The 27,449-nt window shown below is 46.7% G+C and overlaps 1 protein-coding gene across 1 annotated transcript; it reads right to left on the bottom strand.

Annotated features, from left to right (window-relative positions):
- Positions 1-11,469: 11,469 nt before the first annotated feature.
- On the bottom strand, positions 11,470-12,411 carry LOC138795351 (olfactory receptor 13C9-like). The gene has a single exon (XM_069974340.1). It carries the CDS (start codon positions 12,409-12,411, stop codon positions 11,470-11,472), a length of 942 nt encoding a protein of 313 aa, XP_069830441.1.
- Between the last annotated feature and the right edge of the window lie 15,038 nt (positions 12,412-27,449).

Here is a 27,449-nt window from a genome sequence, read left to right as displayed (position 1 = left end):
TACCTGGTTATTAAAGGGTGTATAAATATTTTATAGGTACAGCTGGTCGGCTGTATTATGTAGCACGTAGCACTTGGTAAACAGAGTGCCTTATAGTAGCACAGCAGCCTGCTTGTACCACCCTGTATATTTATGTATGATGTAGCAGCACGTAGCACTGGAACACTGAACACACGTATATATGTTATTGGGTCATGTGACTATGCCATCCAATCATTGTTATTCTCGTTTCTTGCGATGCTACGTACACCAAGGGGCTGTTGATCCTCCCTGCATGTTGATTGGCTAAAAAGACAGGGAAGAAGGGGGATTTAAACGCTCATCGAATATTTATCGAATATTCGCCAAACTATTTGATAATATTCGATACGATCGAATACCTTACTAATCAATCGAATATCTATTGGATCGAACAGTATTTGCTCATCACTACCTGTTACTTTTAGATTGAAATTGCCTGCGTCATTTCGCATTCATAATGTGTTTCATAAAGCCCTCCTGAGAAGGTATGTTCCTATGGTGTCTCCCTCTACTCCTCCTGCTCCGCTGGTCATCCAGGGGGAGTTTGAATATGAGGTGGAGAAAATTCTCAATTCTCGTTGGGTACAGGGATCCATACAGTATCTGGTCCACTGGAAGGGCTTTGGTCCAGAGGAGCATATGTGGGTTTCTGGAAAGGACATGCATGCCCCACATCTAGTTCGACAATTTCACGCACGTCTAAGCCAGGTCCATTCAATAAGGGTCCTGAGGCCCCTCATAAGAGGGGGGGGGGGTACTGTCAGGAATGTGCAGTAGCCTGGTGTGAACTAGCACTGGTGTTTGCTTTTGTGTGCCACACCCGATTGCTTCTCAGCTTCCGGCAATGCAGGAGTTAAGCTGAGAAGCTGCTGAACTTAATAATGCAGCTGTGTTGTCTGTGTGATTGACGGGTTCCTCTGCCTGTCTGCAACCTGGTAGATCAGAGCGCTGGTCCAATGGGGATCCGGACCAGGCTCTTGGTCAGCATAAAACAAAGCTGAGGCAGAGTCCCAGCGCTGGCTAATAGATTAACACCCTGATTCCAGATTCCCCTTCTCTATTCCTGCGTTCCCCGTCCTAACTCCCTCTGCTTGCTCGTCTGTGTTACCTGACCTCTGGCTTTGAGTTTTGACTATCCGACTGCTACTTGTTTTGTTCTGCGCTGCCTGTTTGGTTTTGACCCTGCCTGTTTGACTATCCTATATTGTGTTTGTCTGTCTGTCTTGTTCTGTGTTTCAAGTACTCAGTATAGGGAACGTCTTTGTGGTTGTCCACGGCCGCCTAGGGCCGATTGAGGCAAGTAGGTAGGGACAGTTGTTGGGTTCAGCATCAGGGCTCACTGTTGTGTCTTGTCCCTGCCTCCCCTGTCCTGACAGATTAATATACATTTTTTACATTAATGAGTTAGTTTTACTATGATGTGGTCACTAGCTATGAATTATGGTAATATTGATACACCTGTATATATACTTTTTTGTTTGGCACATGTATTGCACAGCTTGATAATAGCTCCAATAAGGAGCTGTAACATTGCCTTTTGCCTGGATCAAATAAAAATCTTCTTGGCACCTGCATTTATACTCTCACAGAATTAAAAAAAAAAAAAAAAAAAAATATATATATATATATATATATATATATATATATATATATATGCACTATGCTTGTAATAGGCAAAGCAATGATCTGGCTCAGCTTCCATAGCTGTGAGAGAGGAGGCCTCTGGGAAGTCTCCTGATGTCAAAGTAACCATGGGGGCTGTGCGATCGCTTTGCCCAGCCCCTATGGGGAAAGTACGCATGCAGCACCTATAGGTTTTACTGCCAAGATCCAGGCTTGGCCCAGGTCTTGGCAGTTGCGGCGGGTGGATGGCAGACAGCCAGGCACCCCGCGGGCACAGCTCCTGTTCCTGTGTTATCTGAGTCATGTACTAGCATGTCTTTGTGTCGATACGTGATTTTGCAGGAAGGGGTTAATAAAATACCTATCAATAAAGTGCATTTCGTATAAACATGCACAACAATAAGTTGCTTATTAATGCAATAATGCTTATTAATCACTCAAATGAAAGATATAGCATAAAGGCAATAAAATACCATCAAGTATTAGAATTTAGATATTTTAATACAAAAAAACACAAGTAAAAGTGTTCATATAAACATTAGTTATGATATAGGAGGACTCTGGCCCAGTTTGGGATATTCCTTAAGTCTTTTTATGTCACTTGTGCTTCAGCGTCTATTTTAGTCCATGGCAAATACAGTAAGTGTGAACTAAACCCCAACAAAAACTATATAACCCCCAAACAATAGGCAGATTGTCTGACAGTGTGCTGTAGCTGGCAGTCCCCTTGTGAGCATGGTGCCTTTTGTTAATTTGTCTGTGGAGTGGATAATGCACAATCTCAGGTCTCCTACTGTAATCAAGAGTCAAAGAGGAGTTGCGGCTCAGTGTTTGTGCCACCCTTTGGTGCTGCTTACCACTGCTTTGTCCTCAATCTTCTTCATGAATAATCAATGCTGACGGGCCTCCTGGTAACTCAGCTGTCAGCCAGTGTCTGCCAAAAGAGGACTGATCTGCAATTAGAGGCTGTGGTCTATATTGCATCATTTTTAAAAGTGCAAATAATTCCCAATCAGGACTAATTTAGTCCCCCGAAAATAAGGCACCCCCTACCCGGCCGCACGCACGATCCAATATAAAATTGAACAGTGCTCCATAGTGTAGAAATTAGGCAAAAGGGCATCAGGAAAAAGAGAAAATGAAGATTCTCACCTGATGGTGTTGTGCAAATACAAGGCCCAACACTCAACCATTTTTAAGTACTTTATTTTGTCTTGCTTTTTTACTTGGACCTGCCCCCGTTGGACCCAGTTATGGAGTGGGGGATTCTGTTGCTGAATGCACAACCCGGCACATAAGGCCACACACGCGACCCGACGCTCAACGCCGCCGCCAGGACCTGCCTCTGCACCCGTGCGGCAATGATGTAAGTATTGCGGGAAGGTCCAGAGGGGATATCTTATTTTTCTCTCCTTGACCGTGGGGAGAGAAATAAGACATACCCCGAAAATAAGACATAGGGGGAGATTTATCAAACATGGTGTAAAGTGAAACTGGCTCAGTTGCCCCTAGCAACCAATCAGATTCCTCTTTTTATTTTCTAAAGTGTCTGTGAGGAATGAAAAGTGGAATCTGATTGGTTGCTAGGGGCAACTGAGCCAGTTTTACTTTACACCATGTTTGATAAATGCCTTTGATAAGTGCCTATTTTGGAGAAAAAAATAATTTAAGGCACTGTCTTATTTTTGGGAAAACACGGTATATATTTCCATCAGGGGACATGAACCAAAGCAAAACCTCCTGTAGGACTCTAGAGAGGTGACTTACCCCTAGACCACCACTCCATCACAGGTTAGGTGGTTTAACTATATCTGATTGCAGATCAGTCCTCTGTTGGCAGATATTAGCTGACAGCTCCAGTGAGCAGGTGGCCGGGCAGCATTGATTATTCATGAAGAAGAGGGATAAGGAAGCAGAGGTGAGGAGTGCAGCAAACACGCTGAGCCACAACTCCTCTTTGGCTCTTCATTACAGTAAGAGAACTAAGATTGTATATAATCCATTCCACAGACAAATTACCAAAAGGTACTGCACTTCAAGTGGTGCCCGGGTGCTGACAGATTCCCTTTAACCCCTTAAGGACAGAGCCTGAAATGGCCTTAAGGACAGAGACAAATTTTATGAATATGACCAGTGTCACTTTATTCATTAATAACTTTGGGATGCTTTTACCTATCCGGCTGATTCTGAGATTGTTTTCTCGTGACATATTGTACATTTCTGGTAAATTGGAGTCGATACTCATAACAAATCTTTATGAAAAACACCAAAATAATGTGAAAAATTGTGAAAAAAATGCATTTTTTCAACCTTGAAACCTTTCTGCTTATACAGAAAATGGTTATGCCACATAAATTATATATTAAATAGCATTAGCAACATGTCTACTTTATGTTGGCGGCATTTATTAACCTATATTTCATTTTTTTTTAGACAATAGGAAGCTTAAAACATTAGCATCAATTTTCCAAATTTTCTGTAAAATTTCAAAATCAGATATTTTTAGGGACCTGTTCAGGTTCAAAGTGTATTTGAGGGGCCTGTATGTTAGAAAGCCCCACAAAGCACCCCATTTCAGAAACTGCAACCCCCACACTCTGCAAAAGCACGTCCAGAAATTTTTTTAACCCTTTATTAGGGGAGTCACAGAAATAAAAGCGAAGTGTGTAAGAAATTTGAAAATTTGTATTTTCTGTGCAGAGATTTTATTGTAATCCAATATCTTTCATAATGATAAACCTATTACCAGAGAAATGCACCCCAATATGTATTGCCCTGTTTCTGCAGTTTATAGAAATACCCCATATGTGGCTCTATTGCGCTATTTGACGCAACCACAAGCCTCAGATATAAGGGAGCGCCTAGTGAATTTCAACGCCTCCGTTATATTTGGTCATTTTTGACCGTACCACTTCAGGTTGGCAGAGGCTCTGGGGTGCCAAAACCTAAAAAACACCCCTAAAGGGACACCATTTTGAAAACTAGACCCCTCAAGGAATGTAACAAGGGGTGCGGTGAGGATCTGGACCCCACAGGTGCTTCACAGATTTTCAGAACAATGTGGTGTAAAAAAGGAAAAATTCTATTTTTTATACTAAAATGTTGTTCTAGCCTTCATTTTTCATTTTTACAAGGGGATAAAAGAAAAAAAAAAACACCAAACATGTAGCGCAGTTTCTCCCGAGTACAGAAATACCCCACATGTGGACATAAAGTGCCAAGCGGGCGCAGGAGGACGAGCCTCCAAAGGGAAGGAGCACCAATTGGCTTTTGCAAGCTGGATTTTACTGGAATGGATTTCAAGGGCCATTTACAGAGCATTTACAGAGCCCTCGTGCTGCCAAAGCACTGGAAACCCCCACAAGTGACCCTATTCTGGAAATTACACCCCTCAAGGAATCTAACAAGGGGTTCAGTGAGCATATGGACCCCACTGGTGACGGGCACAAATGTGGAACAATGTGACGTGAAAGGGAAAAATTTTATTTTTTCACATTCATGGCACAAATGTGCCCGTCATCAAGGGGTCCATATCCTCACTGCACCCCTTGTTAGATTCCTTGAGGGGTGTAGTTTCCAGAATGGGGTCACTTGTGGGGGGTTTCCAGTGTTTTGGCAGCATGAGGGCTCTGTAAATGCGACATGGCGTTCATCATCCATTCTGGCCACATCCAGCCTGCAAAATCCAAATGGCGCTCTTTCCCTTCGGAGGCTTGCCCTGCGCCCATATGGTGCTTTATGTCCACATGTGGGGTATTTACGGACTTAGGGGGAATTGCTCTACACATTTTGTGTTTTTTTTTTTTTTTTCATTTAACCCCTTGTGAAAATGAAAAATTTAAGGCTAAACCAACATTATAGTGTAAAAAATGTAATATTTCATTTTCACGCCATATTGTTCCACATTTGTGCCCGTCACCAGTGCGGTCCATATGCTCACTACACCCCTTGTTACATTCCCTGAGGGGTGTAGTTTCCATAATGGGGTCACTTGTGGGGGGGGGGTTCAACTGTCTTGGCAACACAGGGGCCTTTTAAATGCAACATGGCCCCTCGAAATCCATTCCAGCCAAATCCAGCCTCAAAAAGCCAAATGGCGCTCCTTCCCCTTGGAGGCTTACCCTGCAACCGCATGGTGCTTTATGTCCACATGTGGGGTATTTCCGTACTCAGGGGAAATTGCTCTACACATTTAGTGTTTCTTTTATCTTTTAACCCCTTGTGAAAATGAAAAAATCAAGACAAGATCAATGATTTAGTGTAAAAATTAAACATTTTTTACACTTAATGTTGGTCTAGCCTTGATTTTTTCCTTTTCCACAAGGGGTTAAAAAAGAAAGTGAACACAAAACGTGTAGGGTAATTTCCCCTGAGTATGAAAATACCCCACATGTGGATATAATGTGCCATATGCCCAGAGGGCAAGCCACCAAAGGGACAGAGCGCCATTTAGAGGCTGGAATGGAGGATGGAGGCCATGTCGCAATTAAAAAGCTCCTGTGCTGCCAGGACAGTAGAAACCCCCCACAAGTGACCCCATTATGAAAAAATAACTACACTTCATAAGGAATCCAACAAGGGGTACAGTGAGCATATGGACCCCACTGGTGACGGGCACATAAGTGGAACATGTGCCATGAAAATAAAAAATACAATTTTTTCATTTTCATGGCCCAAATGTGGCCGTCACCAGGGGGCCATATTCCCACTGCCCCCTCGATAGATTCCTTATGGGGTGTAGTTTCCAGAATGGGGTCACTTGTGGTTTTTTTTTTTCTGTCCTGGCCGCACAGAGGCTTTGTAATTGCATCATGGTATCCTCTAATGGGAATGGCGGCCATACCTATTTAGTTGGGGAAAAGGGACAATTATTAATTTATTTGGGGGTATTAGGCCAATTATTAGTTTATAAGGTTGTCCATCAAATTCAACCTGTGTTGATCCAAAAGAAGGCAAAAAACTCTCGTAAGGCAGACGACAGTAGCCTCATCACAGGGGAAAAATTCCTTCCTGACTCCATAATGGCAATTAGAATAGTCCCTGGATCAACGTGACCCCTGAAATAGGAATAAGGGACAGAATTTAGATAATGTAGAACTCCAATGACGTGTGGTACGCCTTGAAGCGATCCAGTATGCAGAGGCCGGGGTGATCAGGACAGGTGGCACACTGGAAAATGGTGTCCTTCCTGATCCCCCTGTTACCCCACACTCTGCACTTCTTCTGGGGTCTCCTGTTTTTCAGTGTGTGGGATGTCACCTGGAGAATGTTGCCCTGGTGCCATACGGGGTCCTTCATATCCAGAAGCACTGGGTCCACTCCATGGCTGCTAAATATTAGGGCTCTATTACTGCTTCTGATATTTTCGGATCGTGCTGCAAGCTACAGTAGCTCGGGCAGCGAGGGACCAGAAGAGGGGGTGCTGGTATAAAAGTCATCCCCGTACAGGTGGTAACCTTTATCCAGCAGTGGGAAGATCAGTTCCTGAACGATCCACCCACTAACTCGGAGGATGGGGGGGGGCATCTGGGGGCTGGATTCGGGTGTTCCTTCCTTCATACACTCTAAGGGTACGTGCACACTGCGGAATGGCGAAGGATAACCCTTTGTGCATTCCGCAGCTGGCACCCGCCAGCGGACTGATGGAGGCGTGGGTCTCCGCTCGTGTCACACTCCATTATATGCATGGGCGGATTCCGCCCTCTGTCCAAAGAATGAACGTGTTCATTCTTTGGACGGACGACGGAATCTGCCCGTGCATAGAATGGAGTCTATGACATGGGTGGAGATGCACGCCTGCATCAGTCCGCCGGTGGGTGCAGCTGCGGAATGCACAAAGAGTTATCCTTTGCCATTCCGCAGTGTGCACGTACCCTGGATCTGTAAGTGTACCCTGAGGTACTCTCAAAGAGTTTGTAGAATTTCACGCTATACCGTGATCTCTTATTGGGACGGTACTGGCGGAAAAGACGTGTCTGGGGGGCAGCGTAGGCTACGCTACCCCCCAGACACGTCACTGGATGATGAGGATGAATGGAGGAAAGAAGGATCCCCCATTCATCCTCACTGGCTCTTTCGGTGTCGGAGGCAAAAATAGCGTATGCGTCCGACACCGAAAACACCCTGGGGGCCATCTTTATACGGGGATTAGTATATGGGGTATGTAAATGTGTAGTGGTGTAGTGTAAAACTTTATTCCATGTAGTGTAGTGTAGTGTTTTTTACGTGTTTTTTTGACAGTAAGAAAAAATATCCCTTCGCCAAGAAAGGAGCTGCTGATAAATGCCGCACTTATGTGCGGTACTTATCAGCAGACAGTGGCGGTAGGATATAGGGGGGAAAAACGCCCCTACGCCAAAAAGGAGGAGGTGCTGATCAGCGGCGCACTTACGTGCCATGCTGATCAGCACTCAGCGGCGTTAGGGTGCAGAAAAAGAAAAAAAAAAAATTGGGGAAAAAAAAAAAATCTTTTTAACCCAAAGCAACTGATCAGTGAATGATATTCACTGATCAGCCGCTAGGGGGCAGTAGAGCGACGCTGCCGGAGATTGCAAAGACTCGCCGAACCCGAGGATCCAAACGTTTCCGAAGATTTCCGACGCTGGACGACCGAACCCGGAAGTGAAGCGAAGAAGACGCGAGGACGGCGCGGACCGCAGATCGTCGCTCCGGACGCCCAGGTCAGGTAAGTATGGTACACCTGCACCACACACACCTGTTCTGCACCCCTCAGCTACCTAGCTGAGGGGTGCAGAATCCGACAAAACTATTTTTTTACAGTTTGATCGCCATGATGGGCCGGCCGGTACTGGCCGGCCTATCACGGCGATCGTGGGGGTGGCATCGGCACCATCTTTCCCCAGTACACTAATGCCGATTGGTGCTATCTCGGACAGCACCAATCGCCATTGCTTTCCGGGTCACCGGGTCACCGATGACCCGGAAAGCTGTTTTTAGCTGCTATATGCTGATCTGTATTGATCAACATATAGCAGCGATCGTCAGCACGGGAGGGGTTAATTACCCCCCGTGCCGACGAGCAGAGATGGCCTGCTATACATTATAGCAGGCCATCTTCCCCGACCGCTGTGTGTGAACACACAGCGATCAGGGAAACATTGGGCGTAAGTATACGCCTATTTGCGTTAAAGCCCACCCTGCGGGAGCGTATACTTACGCCCGATGTCGTTAAGGGGTTAAACATTACTCTATATTAAATTTTTGAACCAAATACAAGAACTGATTATGGTCCTAAGACCAGGCAAAAACACAGAAAAATGCAACAGCTCACCGCAATAGCAAGAAACAGACCCACTACAGACATGAAAATAGTTAAAAGCAGCCCTTCCAACTGCAAAAAAAAAAATTCCCTCAAAAATAATGAGGCTCTTGGTTACTATTTGCAAACAGTGTAAACTACCCCACCACGATAAGATGGCCTCATACGCGGGACAGTCCTACACTGTACTGTGGCCTCTCCATGGTGTGTAATACGCCTATGCTCTGGGCATGCAAGATCCGTCTTATACCTGAGAATAGGCGTATTACACGCCATGGAGCGGCCATAGTACAGTGTAGGGTCTGCCCCGATATGAGGCCATATAAGAGCCTCATAATTTTTGTGGGAATTTTTTTTTAGCAGTTGGGGGGCTGCTTTTAACTATTTTCATGCCTGTAGTGGGTCTGTATCTTGCTATTGCGGTGAGCTGTTGCATTTTTCTGTGTTTTTGTGTGTTTGCAATTTCAGCCATAGCAACTCCTGCTCCTGCCTACTGTGCATGGTGTTTTAGGAGAGTTGTCTTTTTTTGTGTGTTCCAGTTGGGGGAGTGGCTGCCTCTACTTGGTTGTGCACTCCACTGATCCCGCCCAGGTAGTGCAATTATTTTTGCAGGTATTAGACGGATCTTGCATGCCCAGAGCATAGGCGTATTACACGCCATGGAGAGGCCATAGTACAGTGTAGGGTCTGCCCCAATATGAGGTCATGTTATCGTGGTGGGGTAGTTTACACTGTTTGCAAATAGTAACCAAGAGCCTCATTATTTTTGTGGGAATTTTTTTTAGCAGTTGGGAGGGCTGCTTTTAACTATTTTCATGTCTGTAGTGGGTCTGTATCTTGCCATTACGGTGAGCTGTTGTATTTTTCTGTGTTTTTGTGTGATTGCAATTTCAGCCATAGCAATGGGTGGCCTAGTGTGAATGGTGTTTTAGGAGAGCTGACCAAATTTGTCTTTTTTCCTAAGACCAGGCACATTAGCTTGAACGTTACAGATAGCACACTAAAATTTTTAAATACTGCCCAAAACAGCCACTTATGGGTCTCCATGATGAAGGACTGAACCCTGGCTCCCACTTACCCTCGCTGGTAAAGAGGGTATGTTTCTTCTGTGAGTCCCTGCCCCAAAAAATGCTACTGCCCCTTGGGTATTGTCATCCACTGACTGCTGGCATCTTGGCTTAACCGGATTACTAGGGCTATCTGTAAGCCCTGCACAAAGTTGGCCTCCATGGTAGTAAGGGGGGGGGGGGGGGAATCGTAGCCTGTTTGTGTGGATGACGCCCAAATGGTCTTATGGAGGGTTCTACAGTAGGGATAACCACGGCCTCAGTTATACTCATGGCCACAGTGGAAGTGGTACTAGATTTAGTGACCACCAGTTCCTGGACTGGTGTGGTCGCTGAGGAGACAGGAGCTACCCTAGGTAGTAGCCGGGCTAAGATCGGTTGCACTCATAGACGCTCTGGAATTGGGGAGCCAGGGAAGGCTGATTCGGAGCCTCCTCCCACTCTGGGGAGGAGGTCTAAGAGGTGGCACTCCAGGACATGTGATGGCTGCCACCCACCATCCTTGTGGGGCCTTCATAGGTGTATACTCTACCTCTTCTCCAGATTTTAGGTTGTGTAGATACTCAGGGAGGTAATCCTATTTCACTGATCCCCGACTCACAAGCAGGGTTCATTGATGCCCCTTACATTTTAAAAACCTATAACCCCTATGAAGGTCAAAATCCATCACCAGTGCTTCTCTTCTTTCAGAAGGAGTTTCCCTTGGCTTTGGTGTTCTCAATCATCTCCTCACATCGCACTCCTTCTGTTTCTTAGTCTTGAACCAGCTCCATTGGTTCATGTACAGCCCTGCAGGGTTGGGCTTACAAAGTTATACAGACTGCAGACATTCTTTATCTCCAAACAGCCATTCTGGAATAATGGATGCTTCTGTACTCGGGGGCCTTAACATTGAAGTGCCGCATATCGGGTAGCTCAGATGTTTCTGTTGATGCCTCCGCTTAGTCCATCAGGTCACCCAAAGTTGAAGATATGGCCACGCTGTGGGTAGAGAAGCTGGAGGTGAAGGTACACTCCTCACTTAAGATGCCTGTAGTACTCTCGGGTGTGGCTTGTGCGGCAGTACCTAATGGAGCAGCTCTGTGCTTGCTATGCTGACTGCTTCCGTGCTCTCTCCTCCCACTAAGGCAGGGCTAAGGTCTTTCATTTGGGCATCAGGCTCCCCTAAAATGGTGGTGCTGTGTGTATTGAAGGGGAATGACCTTCAAAAGGGGGTGAATTTGAACAGATATTACACTCATTAAAGTAATTCAGGATAGTCCCATACTCATGCTACTGTCCTAAAACAGTTTAAAAACCTTTCAAACCTTCATTTTTTTAAAGGCATGATCGAACTTGACCAAAAGATCAGTTCATTAACCAATTGAATTTTTGGCAAAGTTAAAACCAACCTGAGGTCAACAGATTTGGTTCACTCATCTCTAGTCACCACCTATTAAGTTGTTTTTGTTTCACAATTTTAATGTAATTCACAGAGTTTTACGACACTGTATTTGCTATAGAACATGTAGTCAAGATTTTCCAAAAACCTTCTTTTACATCATTATTCCTCAGGCTGTAGATCACAGGATTAAACACAGGAGTAAAAACAGCATAAATTAGAGCGATATATTTCAGATAAGATGAAAAACTTTTTGTCTTCCCCATATACATGGTGATAATCGTAACAAAAAATATCAGCACCACAGTAAGGTGGGAGGCGCAGGTGGAGAAAGCCTTGGATCTACCATTGACTGAATGGATTTTCAATATAGAAATAATTATACAGATATAAGACACCACAATAAAGATTAGAGGTAATATTAATGTGAAAAAACATACGGCAACTGTAGTTATCTTATAGAAGGAGAGGTCACCGCACGCCACCTCCAGAAGAGCCAAGATCTCACAAGCAAAATGGTTCAATGTGTTCTCTCTGCAGAATATAAGAGGTCTCACCATGGTCGGAACAGTTGATACAATGAAACTTCCCGGCCACATAATAACAGTGATGGATCTACATAGCCTCCAACTCATAATGGTGGCGTAACGTAAGGGGGAGCATATAGCGATATACCGGTCATAGGCCATCACTGCCAGCAGGACGCATTCCGTTACTGCTAGAAACATCAAAATGTTCATTTGTGCGAGACAACCGATGAGGGAAATTGTTCTGTTCTTGGAAAAAAGATCCAACAGCAATTTCGGAACAGTGGTCAAAGAACAACACAAATCCAGAAAAGAGAGATTACAGAGGAAATAATACATAGGAGTGTGTAACTTAGGGGTGAGGAGAACGGTGACGATCAGGAAGATGTTCCCCAGGATGGTGAGAATAGAAAGGACAAAAAACAGGATGAAAAGCAAAATACAGGCCTGAAAATTCGGAGAAAACCCAATGAGGACGAAATGTTTAATAAATGTGTGATTTCTAAGCTCCATGTTACAAGTCAGATAACATTGTCCACAGGCCGGTGATATATACAGAAGAAGGGGATGGTCCTTGAAGTAAATGACTAATACTTGATGGGGTTTAGTAATAAACCATTTGTATGTTATTATGATGGAGTTACGACCAGGACGACCCAGGACAATGGTGTCACTAAACAGGGGATACATCAAAGTCCAAAGCTCCTTGTGGGGATTTAGGGTGATCACCAGGCTCCCCTTAATTTCTGAACCTATGTTTAGCAACTTCCAAACCAGTTGTGGCCTGGGGACATATAACCTTAGCCTTGAGAATTTTGACAGATAGGCGGCATCAGACCTAAAAAAAGGCTCTATGATATCTCATTCCTTGCCACAAGCTGACCCATCACATTGCTATCATTTACCGTGGCTCTAGTGAAATCTTGGACAGACCTGGCTGCTCTAAATACACGCGACTATGATAACCCAGTGCAATATGATGAATATAGAAATCATATACATATTTAGGCTATGTTCACATTACGTACGATTCCGGCCGCATTTCGTACGCCGCCGTACATGTGCGGCTGAAACTACGGCCGTGGGAAAAATCGACATGTGGCCGTATGCGTACAAACCGCGAACATACGCCCGTAGTACAGTTATGCTTCCCTAGCTTGTTTCGAAGCAATCTGAAACAGGTCATTTACTTGGAAATCTTCGCCCAGCCCAATAAAACTCACAGAACCTTTTGGATCGAAAAATCAAGTTCAATTTGGCTGAAATAAGTTCTCCGTACTGGACCGCATGGAAATCCGTGAGTTGGAACATTTCCGTCCTCGAACAATGATCGTGTTCATTTTTCACGGCGCCGTATACGATCCGGCCGTAAGTTCATACGTAGTGTGCACTGTGCGGGCGTATATCGTATACTTTCAAGCGAACGCATCAACCGCAAAACTACGTGCGTAGATTTGCGGTTCGCACTACGGCCGGAATCGTACGTAGTGTGAACATAGCCTTACTATAATAGTAACAATCCGGTCTAGTTATACCTATAGCATGTCATTGATGTAATGTTTGATGAGCAACAAGAAAAAATATAAAAAAAAATAAAATAAAACGGCAGCAATTGTTTTAGATTTTCCTCCCAATGTCTCCAAGTATTCAGTGAGACAGCAAAACTAAAAACAAATTGGCCGGCTGTCTGAAGGCCAAGATTAGCCTTATAGGTAAGGGATCACATTACTATATATACACTGACCGGCCACTTTATTAGGTACACCATGCTAGTAACGGGTTGGACCCCCTTTTGCCTTCAGAACTGCCTCAATTCTTGGTGGCATAGATACAACAAGGTGCTGGAAGCTTCCTCAGAGATTTTGGTCCATAGTGACATGATGACATCACACAGTTGCCGCAGATTTGTCGGCTGCACATCCATGATGCCAATCTCCCGTTCCACCACATCCCAAAGATGCTCTATTGGATTGAGATCTGGTGACTGTGGAGGCCATTGGAGTACAGTGACCTCATTGTCATGTTCAAGAAACCAGTCTGAGATGATTCTAGCTTTATGACATGGCGCATTATCCTGCTGAAAGTAGCCATCAGATGTTGGGTCCATTGTGGTCATAAAGGGATGGACATGGTCAGCAACAATACTCAGGTAGGCTGGGGCGTTGCAACCATGCTCAATTGGTACCAAGGGGCCCAAAGAGTGCCAAGAAAATATTCCCCACACCATGACACCACCACCACCAGCCTGAACCGTTGATACAAGGCAGGATGGATCCATGCTTTCATGTTGTTGACGCCAAATTCTGACCCTACCATCCGAATGTCGCAGCAGAAATCGAGACTCATCAGACCAGGCAACGTTTTTCCAATCTTCTACTGTCCAATTTCGATGAGCTTGTGCAAATTGTAGCCTCAGTTTCCTGTTCTTAGCTGAGCGGAGTGGCCCCCGGTGTGGTCTTCTGCTGCTGTAGCCCATCTGCCTCAGAGTTGGCCGTACTGTGCGTTCAGAGATGCTCTTCTGCCTACCTTGGTTGTAACGGTTGGCTATTTGAGTCACTGTTGCCTTTCTATCAGCTCGAACCAGTCTGCCCATTCTCCTCTGACCTCTGGCATCAACAAGGCATTTCCGCCCACAGAACTGCCGCTCACTGGATGTTTTTTCTTTTTCGGACCATTCTCTGTAAACCCTAGAGATGGTTGTGCGTGAAAATCCCAGTAGATCAGCAGTTTCTGAAATACTCAGACCAGCCCTTCTGGCACCAACAACCATGCCACGTTCAAAGGCCCTCAAATCACCTTTCTTCCCCATACTGATGCTCGGTTTGAACTGCAGGAGATTGTCTTGACCATGTCTACATGCCTAAATGCACTGAGTTGCCGCCATGTGATTGGCTGATTAGAAATTAAGTGGTAACGTGCAGTTGGACAGGTGTACCTAATAAAGTGGCCGGTTAGTGTATATATATTGTGGACATGTCACAGGAAAAGTGCTCGAGGGGAGGTACATCTCACCCAGACTACTGCTTATGGGGAGATGGTAAATCTGGAAGAGACCTGTCACTCAGCAGTGATATGCTGCTGAGGTGTTCTTTAAATTTTCCGGGCCGGATTTACTGGAATGGTGGGTAGGTTGGTAGTGGGACCTGCCATTCCCTCCCCCTCGATCCAGTGTGGGTTTTGGGATCAGGTGAGTTCTGATCCCAATCAGCCTGAGAAGGCAAAAGGTCTGGTCAGTCTGAAAGGGATTGCTCTCAGCCAGGGGTGAACAGCTTGCATGCTGTATTTCCTGGGAGCAACGAATACTGCCGCCGCTGGGGCCTATTCATACCCTGTGATACTGCCTACTGAAGAGTCAGATAGGAGACCTGTGTTAGTAAGTGCCCAGACGGGCAAGGACCTTTTTGTTTTGTTTGTTCTGAAAAGCATGGTATTGCTACATTTCTGTTGAGGACTGTTTATGCTACAAATAAACACCCAGCTGTTTTTATAAGTCCAAGTCTGCTGTCTGAACCGTGTCCAAACACACCATCCCCCGGGAAGATCCCTACAATTGGTGCTGCGGAGCGGGCAAAACGGTTGCTAGGGGCAACGGTGTGCATCAACTTGGCTACAGCTGCTTATGTCCTGGGTGAAGGCTGCTGCTTCACTCCAAAAGCAGACAAGCAACATGGAGGAGATGATGAAGCAGTTAATGCAAGTGAGTTTGCAGCAACAACAGGCTCTGACAGACGCTAACCTGCGCCATGAACAGACAATGGCTGCACATCAGCAAGCGATGGCTCAACAACAGAAACTTATTGAGCACCTAATCGCAAAGCAGGAGGCGTCTGCAGGTGCTAATCCCCAGCTGGTGGCCGCAGCCGCGCCAGAGACTTTGTCTGTGAAAAGAGCCGTGCAGCGAGCGCTGCAAAAGATGACTGCTGATGATGATATTGAGGCCTACTTAACTGTCTTTGAGCGGGTGGCTGAGCGAGAGAAGTTACCCTCCACTGAGTGGGCAGAAGTGATTGCGCCCTATTTAACAGGCGAACCTCAAAAGGCCTATTATGACCTCAGTGAGCAAGAGGTCAAAGACTATCCTCGGCTAAGAGCGGAGATACTTGCCCGACTAGGAGTTACTGCTGCTGTCCGTGCCCGGAGGGTCCGCAACTGGAGCTACAGTCTGGACAAATCAGCGAGGTCCCAGATGTACGACCTGATCCATTTGGCAAGAAAGTGGTTGGAGCCAGACACCTCTACTCCTGCCCAGATCCTAGAGAGGGTCGTGATGGATCGCTACCTCCGTGCCCTTCCTGCTGATCTACAACGCTGGGTAGGACAAGGTGACCCTAGGAGTGCCGACGAACTCGTCAGCCTTGTGGAGAGGTTCCAGGCGACTGAGGACTACCTCCGTGATGTTCCTGCAGCACCGTCACCTCCCCGGAGTGCCAGATCTGTGCCATCATCTGGTAAGAGACTTCCATCTATTGGGGGAGTGTGGAGGGGTGCTGATAGAGGGAAGAGCGCTCAGGAGGTGTCTCAGGGGCAAAAGACTGGTGATGGTCCCCGGTGGCTAAGTGGCCCTAAAAAGGACTCCCTGCCAAGGAGACCAGGCCCTATCCAGTGCTGGAGATGCCATGAGACGGGACATGTGTCTGCCCATTGCCCTCTTACCACTGAGCCCATGGAGTGTGACGCTAGCCGGCGTCAGTCGCTATTTGCGGAGCCGTCATGTGTTGCAGTTCCTGGACTAGAGACTGAACCACAAGTCTGCAACATTACTGTCAATGACTTCCCTGTTAAGGCGTTGCTGGACTCAGGAAGCCTTGTCACCTTGGTGCATGCCAGCCTGGTGACTGGGGACTTTGTGCCAAAAAGACATATGAGTGTGGTGTGCATACATGGCGATACAAAGGTTTACCCTATAGTACTGGCTAATGTCGGGACTGAACTAGGCGCTGTACAATATGAAGTGGGTGTGGTTAAAAACCTTATGCATAATGTGATATTGGGGCGTGATTTTCCATTGTTCTGGGCTCTATGGGGAAAACAACAATCCCCTGAAAAGAGTGAGGAGACCCCTAAGTCTATTGCATTACCCACGGTAAATGATAAAAATGTACAGGATGAAAATGCTTTTCCTTTGCAGGTCCTGGCTGGTGAGGAAGAGGCTCCTCCCACTGACCCGAATGTTCCAGACTTAGAGGTGTCTAGGGATAATTTTGGTACTGCACAATTACAGGACCCCACTCTCAAAAATGCTAGAGAGCAGGTCACTGTTATGAATGGGGTACCTCAGGAACCAGAAGCTGAGAAAAAGTTTCCACATTTTTCTGTGACTAACGATCTCTACTATAGAGTCACTAAAATTAATGATGAGGTTGTGGAACAGCTTCTGGTGCCTAAGTCGTACCGGCGCCAGGTACTCGACATGGCCCATAATCATGTCCTTGGGGGCCACTTGGGGACAGATAAAACACAGGAGAGAGTCCTCCAGAGGTTTTTTTGGCCTGCGATTTATGCTGACATAAAAAACTACTGCGAGTCGTGTCCCACATGTCAGCTTAGCGCCCCAGTGTCGCATATCCGCAGTCCTTTGGTTTCGCTCCCCATCATAGAGGTACCTTTTGACCGCATTGCAATGGACTTAGTGGGTCCCATTGTAAAGTCGGCAAGGGGACACCAGTACATTTTGGTGGTCTTAGACTACGCAACACGCTATCCTGAAGCTGTACCCCTAAGAAACACTGCATCTAAAACAATTGCCCGTGAGTTGTTTTATATGTTTTCCAGGGTGGGGATCCCCAAAGAAATCTTGACCGACCAAGGTACCCCGTTTATGTCAAAGGTGATGAAGGACCTGTGCAAACTGTTTAAAATCTCCCACCTACGTACCTCTGTATATCATCCCCAGACAGACGGGTTAGTGGAGAGGTTTAATAAAACCCTAAAACATATGTTAAAGAAGGTAGTGGAAAAAGATGGTCGGGATTGGGATCACTTACTACCTTACCTGATGTTTGCTATTAGGGAAGTGCCCCAAGCATCCACCGGGTTCTCTCCCTTCGAGTTGGTCTATGGTCGTCACCCTAGGGGTTTGTTGGATATAGCGAAAGAGACATGGGAAAGTGAGTCCACCCCATACAAGAGTGTTATAGAGCATGTAGCACAAATGCAGGACCGTATAGCCACTGTAATGCCCCTAGTAAGGGAACACCTCCAGAGGGCGCAAGAGGGCCAAAGCAGAATTTACAATCGTTCTGCCAGAATCAGGACATTTAGCCCAGGTGACCGGGTACTCATTCTTGTTCCCACTGTAGAAAGTAAATTCTTAGCAAAGTGGCAGGGTCCCTATGAAATTGTAGAGAAGGTCAGTGAGGTCAACTACAAGGTACACCAACCAGGTAGAAGGAAGCCTTTTCAAGTTTATCACATAAACTTGATCAAACCCTGGAAAGACAGGGAATCCTTGGTGGCGACAAACTTTGTTAATCATTTGTCACAACCAATCCCTCCGGTCAAGATTGGTGATACTCTATCAGTGTCACAGAAGCAGGAGACTAAAGAGTTTTTGCAGAAAAATAAAGACACGTTTTCTGACCTCCCAGGGCGTACGCATCTCATTCACCATCACATTGAAACTGAGCCTAGAAGCAGAGTAAACCTTAAGCCCTATAGGATACCAGAAGCACGGAGGGAGGCGGTGTCAGCCGAGGTAAAACGTATGCTTGACCTAGGAGTCATTGAGGTGTCCCAGAGCGAGTGGTCCAGCCCGATTGTGTTAATCCCAAAGCCCAATGGAACTTGGAGGTTCTGTAATGACTTTAGAAAGTTAAATGAGATCTCCAAGTTCGATGCGTACCCCATGCCCAGGGTGGATGAGTTGATTGAGAGAATGGGTAGCGCCAGGTACATAACCACCCTCGATCTCACAAAGGGCTACTGGCAGATCCCCCTCACTCCTGAGGCTAGAGAGAAGACTGCATTCTCCACCCCTGATGGGCTCTTCCAATACGTAGTGATGCCATTCGGGTTACATGGAGCCCCTGCCACTTTTCAGAGGTTGATGGACTTGATCCTGCGACCACATCGGGATTACTCTGCTGCCTACCTCGATGATGTGGTCATTTTTAGCCCTGATTGGGAAAGTCACCTCTGTAAGGTCCAGGCGGTATTAGATGCCATAAGTGATGCGGGGTTAACCATCAATGCAGAGAAGTGTGCACTAGCCTTAGAGGAGGCCAAATACTTGGGCTACATTATTGGGAGGGGGTTAGTGAAACCACAACTAAATAAAATTGAGGCAATACAGAATTGGCCCAAACCCCTCACAAAGAAACAGGTCAGAGCTTTCCTGGGTATTACGGGCTATTACCGTAGGTTTGTGCCAAACTTTGCCACAGTTGCAGCCCCGCTAACTGACCTGACAAAGGGTGCGAAGTCCGCAATGGTGACATGGACTCCAGAGGCCGAGAAGGCTTTTCAAAGCCTTAAATCTGCCTTGTGTCAACAACCTGTGCTAGTTACCCCTGACTTTAGGCAAGAATTTCTGGTCCAGACAGACGCCTCTAACACAGGGTTAGGTGCCGTCCTCTCGCAGGTCGTGAATGGCGAGGAACACCCGGTGATGTACTTAAGCAGGAAGCTATCCCCGGCCGAAAAAAACTACGCCATTGTTGAGCGAGAGTGTCTGGCAGTGAAATGGGCCCTAGAGTCCCTAAGGTACTACTTGTTGGGTAGAAAATTCAAGTTAGTTACAGACCATGCCCCCCTAACATGGATGAAGCTGAACAAGGAGAAAAATGCGAGGGTGACTAGATGGTTTCTATCCCTCCAAAACTTTAATTTTACAGTGGAACACAGGCCAGGAAAGTTACAGGCAAATGCCGACGCCCTATCAAGGGTACACTGTCTGTGGGGACAGAATGCTCAGCCCTCCGGTCTGAAAAAGAGGGGGGGGATATGTGGACATGTCACAGGAAAAGTGCTCGAGGGGAGGTACATCTCACCCAGACTACTGCTTATGGGGAGATGGTAAATCTGGAAGAGACCTGTCACTCAGCAGTGATATGCTGCTGAGGTGTTCTTTAAATTTTCCGGGCCGGATTTACTGGAATGGTGGGTAGGTTGGTAGTGGGACCTGCCATTCCCTCCCCCTCGATCCAGTGTGGGTTTTGGGATCAGGTGAGTTCTGATCCCAATCAGCCTGAGAAGGCAAAAGGTCTGGTCAGTCTGAAAGGGATTGCTCTCAGCCAGGGGTGAACAGCTTGCATGCTGTATCTCCTGGGAGCAATGAATACTGCCGCCGCTGGGGCCTATTCATACCCTGTGATACTGCCTACTGAAGAGTCAGATAGGAGACCTGTGTTAGTAAGTGCCCAGACGGGCAAGGACCTTTTTGTTTTGTTTGTTCTGAAAAGCATGGTATTGCTACATTTCTGTTGAGGACTGTTTATGCTACAAATAAACACCCAGCTGTTTTTATAAGTCCAAGTCTGCTGTCTGAACCGTGTCCAAACACACCATCCCCCGGGAAGATCCCTACAATATATATATATATATATATATATATATATATATATATATCATAAAAATGAAAGTCTGTCTGTCTGTCTGTCCTTCTGTCTGTCTGTCTGTCATCTATAGACTTCCAAACGCCTGAACGGTTTGACCCCAAATTTGGCACACAGATACATTGGGTGCCCGGGAAGGTTATTGCGAAGGTCCCGTCCCTGCCAGATGTACAGAAGGGGAGATAGAGGGGGAAGAGCGGTGCCCCATAGAGATGAATGGGAAAATCTCCACACTGCACACAGGTGATATAATTAGCTGCAGCAGACACGGCAGTTGGAGCCTTAGCAACCAATAGGATTACTGCTTTCATTTTCACAGGGAGTTGTGGTTGCTAGGGAAGCTGCCTCACAACATCCACAGTAATAACTGGTAGACCCCCTACTCCAACTATACAGTACATGTATACAGGACCCAGTACATGTATACAGAACCCCCTACTCCATCTATACAGTACATGTATACAGGACCCCCTACTCCATCTATACAGTACATGTATACAGGACCCCCTACTTCATCTATACAGTACATGTATATACAGGGCCCCCTACTCCATCTATACAGTACATGTATACAGGACCCTCTACTCCATCTATACAGTACATGTATATACAGGGCCCCCTACTCCATCTATACAGTACATGTATATACAGGACCCCCTACTCCATCTATACAGTACATGTATATACAGGTCCCCCTACTCCATCTATACAGTACATGTATACAGGACCCCCTACTCCATCTATACAGTACATGTATACAGGACCCCCTACTCCATCTATGCAGTACATGTATACCGGATTCCCTACTCCATCTATACAGTACATGTATTTACAGGACCCCCTACTCCATCTATACAGTACATGTATACAGGACCCCCTACTCCATCTATACAGTACATGTATACAGGCCCCCCTACTCCAACTATACAGTACATGTATATACAGAACCCCCTACTCCATCTATACAGTACATGTATATATAGGACCCCCTACTCCATCTATACAGTACATGTATATACAGGGCACTACAGGTATACAGGACCCCCTACTCCATCTATACAGGACATGTATACAGGGCCCCCTACTCCATCTATACAGTACATGTATACAGGACCCCCTACTCCATCTATACAGTACATGTATACAGGACCCCCTACTCCATCTATGCAGTACAAGTATACCGGATTCCCTACTCCATCTATACAGTACATGTATTTACAGGACCCCCTACTCCATCTATACAGTACATGTATACAGGACCCCCTACTCCATCTATACAGTACATGTATACAGGCCCCCCTACTCCATCTATACAGTACATGTATATACAGAACCCCCTACTCCATCTATACAGTACATGTATATATAGGACCCCCTACTCCATCTATACAGTACATGTATATACAGGGCACTACAGGTATACAGGACCCCCTACTCCATCTATACAGTACATGTATTTACAGGACCCCCTACTCCATCTATACAGTACATGTATACAGGACCCCCTACTCCATCTATACAGTACATGTATACAGGCCCCCCTACTCCATCTATACAGTACATGTATATACAGAACCCCCTACTCCATCTATACAGTACATGTATATATAGGACCCCCTACTCCATCTATACAGTACATGTATATACAGGGCACTACAGGTATACAGGACCCCCTACTCCATCTATACAGGACATGTATACAGGGCCCCCTACTCCATCTATACAGTACATGTATACAGGACCCCCTACTCCATCTATACAGTACATGTATACAGGACCCCCTACTCCATCTATACAGGTATAAAGGGCAGTATTACCAGCTGCTGCTGCCCTGAGCACTAAACCTGAGGATGCCCCATCCTCACTCACCAATTAACATCAGGACTGGTAGGTAATAGCTCCACACGTCACATTTAACACCGCCACACCAGACCTGACCAATACCGCCATACTGTGACTGGATAACACTGTCATACCACACCTGACCAATACCGCCATACTTTGACTGGATAACACTGCCACACCAGACCTGAACAAAACCACCACACCAGACCTGACCAATACCACCATACTGTTACTGGATAACAACTCCATACCAGACCTGACCAATACCGCCATACTGTGACTGGATAACAACTCCATACCAGACCTTACCAATACCACCATGCTATGACTGGATAACACTGCCACACCAGACCTGACAAATACCGCCATACTTTGACTGGATAACACTGCCACACCAGACCTGACCAATACCACCATACTGTGACTGGATAACACTGTCATATCAGAGCTGACCAATACCGCCATACTGTGACTGGATAACACCGCCACACCAGACCTGACCAATACCACCATACTGTCACTGGATAACACCGCCATACCAGACCTGACAAATACCGCCATACTGTGATTGGATAACATCGCCACACCAGACCTGACCAATACCACCATACCGTGACTGGATAACACTGCCATACCAGACCTGACCAATACCACCATACTGTGACTAGATAACACTGCCACAGCACCTCCACCAACTCTATACTACAGGTATACAGGACCCTCTATACACACTGACACTTTATACCCAGGCAGAGCCGGCTACATTTTCTAGTATATATATATAATTCTGTAATTCTCGTGTATGGCCATGTTTACACATTGTCAAAAAAAGAGAAAAGGCGGGCATTTTTTCTAGTTAAAAAGACGCCTGTTATTGTCACAATGTAATTGACTTCAGTGCAATGTATGAATGACGGACGTCCAATGCACACAGAGTATAAAATAATGGATGTTGTCTGCACAGACGTCAAAATAATGATCATGACCATTATTTTTGGACGTCTTTTGCAAACACCGGACGTTAATTTTTATTTGTTTACACACAGTTTTTCTTTTTTTACCGTCTTTTAATGTTTTTACTATTAAATTCAATGGACTTTTCACTGAAAGACAAAGGGCGGTCAGTCCACCTGACCTAGAATAATGTAGCAACAGCCGTTATTGTACTGACAGGGCGGCCAAACAGCAAAATTACGGACATCATTTTAAACTCAAAAATAACAGAGGTCATTTTAAAGGGAATCTGTCAGCACCCGGGCACCACATGAAGTGCAGTACCTTTTGGTAATTTGTCTGTGGAATGGATTATATACAATCTTAGTTCTCTTACTGTAATGAAGAGCCAAAGAGGAGTTGTGGCTCAGCGTGTTTGCTGCACTCCTCACCTCTGCTTCCTTATCCCTCTTCTTCATGAATAATCAATGCTGCCCGGCCACCTGCTCACTGGAGCTGTCAGCTAATATCTGCCAACAGAGGACTGATCTGCAATCAGATATAGTTAACCCCTTCCCCCAATATGACGTCCAGGGACGTCATGAAAAGCAGTGGCAGAATGCATCATGACGTCCCTGGACGTCATGCTTTCCCTGCCTCCCCCCTCTGTCCCTGGGTGAGATCGGGCAGCAGGAGGAGGCTGTGTCACACAGCATCCTCCTGCTGCCACTGCCCGGAGGGGAGCCGCGCTCCCCACCGGGCAGTTAACCCCATAAACGCCGCGGTCAATGCGACCGCAGCGTCTATGGGGAGATTCAGTGTCCCCCGCCGATCGGGCGGCGGGGGGAGGCTGCAGAACGCTGCCTCCCCCCACCGCCACTCAGTCTGTGTCCCCCGGCCCCCTCCCCTCGTCCTCCGATACCGGCGGATCGCCGCTACTACCTCTTTAGCGGCGATCCGCCGGTACCGGGCATTACCGGCGCCGCCGATAGTTTTCATCTCCCCCCACCGTGAATCCACGGTGGGGGGAGATGAAAAATGTCCCCTCAGACCCCAGATCAGCCCCCCGATCACCCTCCCCGGGCGGCCATCAGATCCAAGATGGCCGCCCCCATCCCTGCTAACAAACGATGTTTGTTCGCAGGGATGGAAATGAATAAGTGATCAAAGCCCCATGCTCTCCGCCACCGGAGGTAGCGGAGAGCATGGGGCAGTGATCGGGGACCCCCCCGTGTGGTCCCGGAGCAGGCGATCGGCGGTATATACTATATACCACCGATCGCCTGTTCCCAGTGCTGATCAGCACTTTTTATCCCCTGTCACCATAAATCATTGGTGACAGGGGATAAAAAGTGTCACCGTGCCCCCCCCCCAAGTCGCCCCCCCACCCCCCCAGTCACCCCCCTCCCCCAGTCACCCCCCCTTCCGCACATACGTTACCTGATCCACGGAGCTCCGTCCTCCTCGACGTCCAGGCTGATTCTGAAGTGCGCATGCGCTCCAGAATCAGTTAGCTCTGAAAATTTAAAGTGACAGAGACCAATTTGGTCTCTGTCACTGAACTATGATTACTGTGATAGAAAATATCACAGTAATCATAGTAATACAGTGAAAATTAATGTATAAAGTACAAAAAGTGAAAAACATACAAAAAAATAAAACACACACTTTTTATTATAGTAATAATTGCAGTTTACTCCCAGATTACCCCTAGCCCCCCCAAATTACCCGTAACCACCGCAGGTTGCCCATATCCGCCCCAGATTGCCCGTATCCACCCCAGATTGCACGTAATCACCGCACGTTGCCTATAACCACCGCACGTTGCCCATAACCACCGCACGCTGCCCATAACCACCGCACGTTGCCACTAACCACCGCACGTTGCCACTAACCACCGCACGTTGCCACTAACCACCGCACGTTGCCTATAACCACCGGACATTGCCTATAACCACCGCATGTTGCCTATAACCACCGCATGTTGCCTATAACCACCGCACGTTGCCCATAACCACCGCACGTTGCCACTAACCACCGCACGTTGCCACTAACCACCGCACGTTGCCCATAACCACCGAACTCTGCCCATAACCACCGCACGTTGCCACTAACCACCGCACGTTGCCCATAACCACCGCACGTTGCCCATAACCACCGCACGTTGCCACTAACCACCGCACGTTGCCACTAACCACTGCACGTTGCCTATAACCACCGGACATTGCCTATAACCACCGCATGTTGCCTATAACCACCGCATGTTGCCTATAACCACCGCATGTAGCCCATAACCACCGCACGTTGCCCATAACCACTGCACGTTGCCTCTAACTCACACACGTTGCCAGTGACCCCCTCCAGATTGCCGTAACCACCCAAAATTACATGTACCCACCCCTGATTACCTATAAGCACTTTCGTTTATCCGTAACCACCCCAGATTGTCTGTAACCACCCCATGTTGCCCGTAACCACCGCAGATTGTCTGTAACCCCCCCAGGTTGCCCCTAATCACATGTAATTCCCCCCAGATTGGCTCTGACCACCACACGTTGCCTCTTACCACCGCACGTTGCCTCTGACCACCGCACGTTGCCTCTGACCACCGCACGTTGCCTCTGACCACCGCACGTTGCCCCCGACCACCGCACGTTGCCCCCGACCACCTCACGTTGCCCCCGACCACCTCACGTTGCCCTCGACCACCGCACGTTGCCTCTGACCACCGCACGTTGCCTCTGACCACCGCACGTTGCCTCTGACCACCGCACGTTGCCTCCGACCACCGCACGTTTTTTTTTGTATTTTAGTAACTGCGCTATTCTAATAACCATTACTAGCTGCGGTTTTGCTCCAGCAAATTGGCGCTCCCTTTCTTCTGAGCCCTGCTGTGTGCCCATACAGTGGTTTATGCCCACATATGGGGTACCGTTGTACTCAGGAGAACCTGCGTTACAGATTTTGGGGTACATTTTTTCTCCCATTCCTCGTGAAATTGAGAAATTTTAAACTAAACGAACATATATTGGAAAAATTCGAGTTTTTCATTTTTACTGTCTTATTTTGAATACTTTCCTCTAATACCTGTGGGGTCAAACCGCTCACTGCACCCCAAGATGAATTCTTTGAACGGTGTACTTTCCTAAATGGGGTGACTTTTGGGGGGGTTCTATTCTGCTGACACTACAGGGGCACTGCAAACGCACCTGGCGCTCAGAAACTTCTTCGGAAAAATCTGCACTGAAAATGCTAATTGGCGCTCCTTCCCTTCTGAGCCCGGCTGGGTGCCCATACAGTGGTTTATGCCCACATATGGGGTACCGTTCTACTCAGGGGAACCTGCGTTACAGATTTGGGCATGCAGCTTCTCTCCTGTTCCTCGTGAAATTGAGAAATTTCAAACTAAACAAACATATTATTGGAAAAATTCAAGTTTTTCAATTTTACTGTCTTATTTTGAATACTTTCCTCTAATACCTGTGGGGTCAAAATGGTCACCACACCCCAAGATGAATTCTTTGAGGGGTGCACTTTCCAAAATGGGGTGACTTATGGGGGGGTTCTCTTCTGCGGACACTACAGGGGCTCTGCAAACGCACCTGGGGCTCAGAAACTTCTTCAGCAAAATCTGAACTGAAAATGCTAATTGGCGCTCCCTTCCTTCTGAGCCCTCCTGTGTGCCCATACAGTGGTTTATGCCCCCATATGGGGTACCGTTGTACTCAGGAGAACCTGCGTTACAAATTTTGGGGTGCAGATTCTCTCATGTTCCTTGTGAAATTGAGAAATTTTAAACTAAACGAACATATTATTGGAAAAATTCGAGTTTTTCATTTTTACTGTCTAATTTTAAATACTTTCCTCTAATACCTGTGGGGTCAAAATGGTCACCACACCCCAAGATGAATTCTTTGAGGGGTGTACTTTCCAAAATGGGGTGACTTTTGGGGGGGTTCTCTTCTACGGGCACTACATGGGCGCTGCAAACGCACCTGGCGCTCAGAAACTTCTTCAGCAAAATCTGCACTGAAAATGCTAATTGGCGCTCCTTCCCTTCTGAGCCCGGCTGTGTGCCCATACAGTGGTTTACGCCCACATATGGGGTACCGTTGTACTCAAGAGAACCTGTGTTACAAATTGTGGGGTGCAGATTCTCTCTTGTTCCTTTTGGAAAGGAGAAACTTTAATCTAAACATATATATTATTGGAAAATTAAAA

This window comes from Dendropsophus ebraccatus, chromosome 6 (assembly GCF_027789765.1).
Source record: "Dendropsophus ebraccatus isolate aDenEbr1 chromosome 6, aDenEbr1.pat, whole genome shotgun sequence".
NCBI classification, from domain to species: Eukaryota; Metazoa; Chordata; class Amphibia; order Anura; family Hylidae; genus Dendropsophus; species Dendropsophus ebraccatus.
Note: the sequence above shows the minus strand (reverse complement) of the source record. Positions and strands in the feature narration are given on the sequence as shown.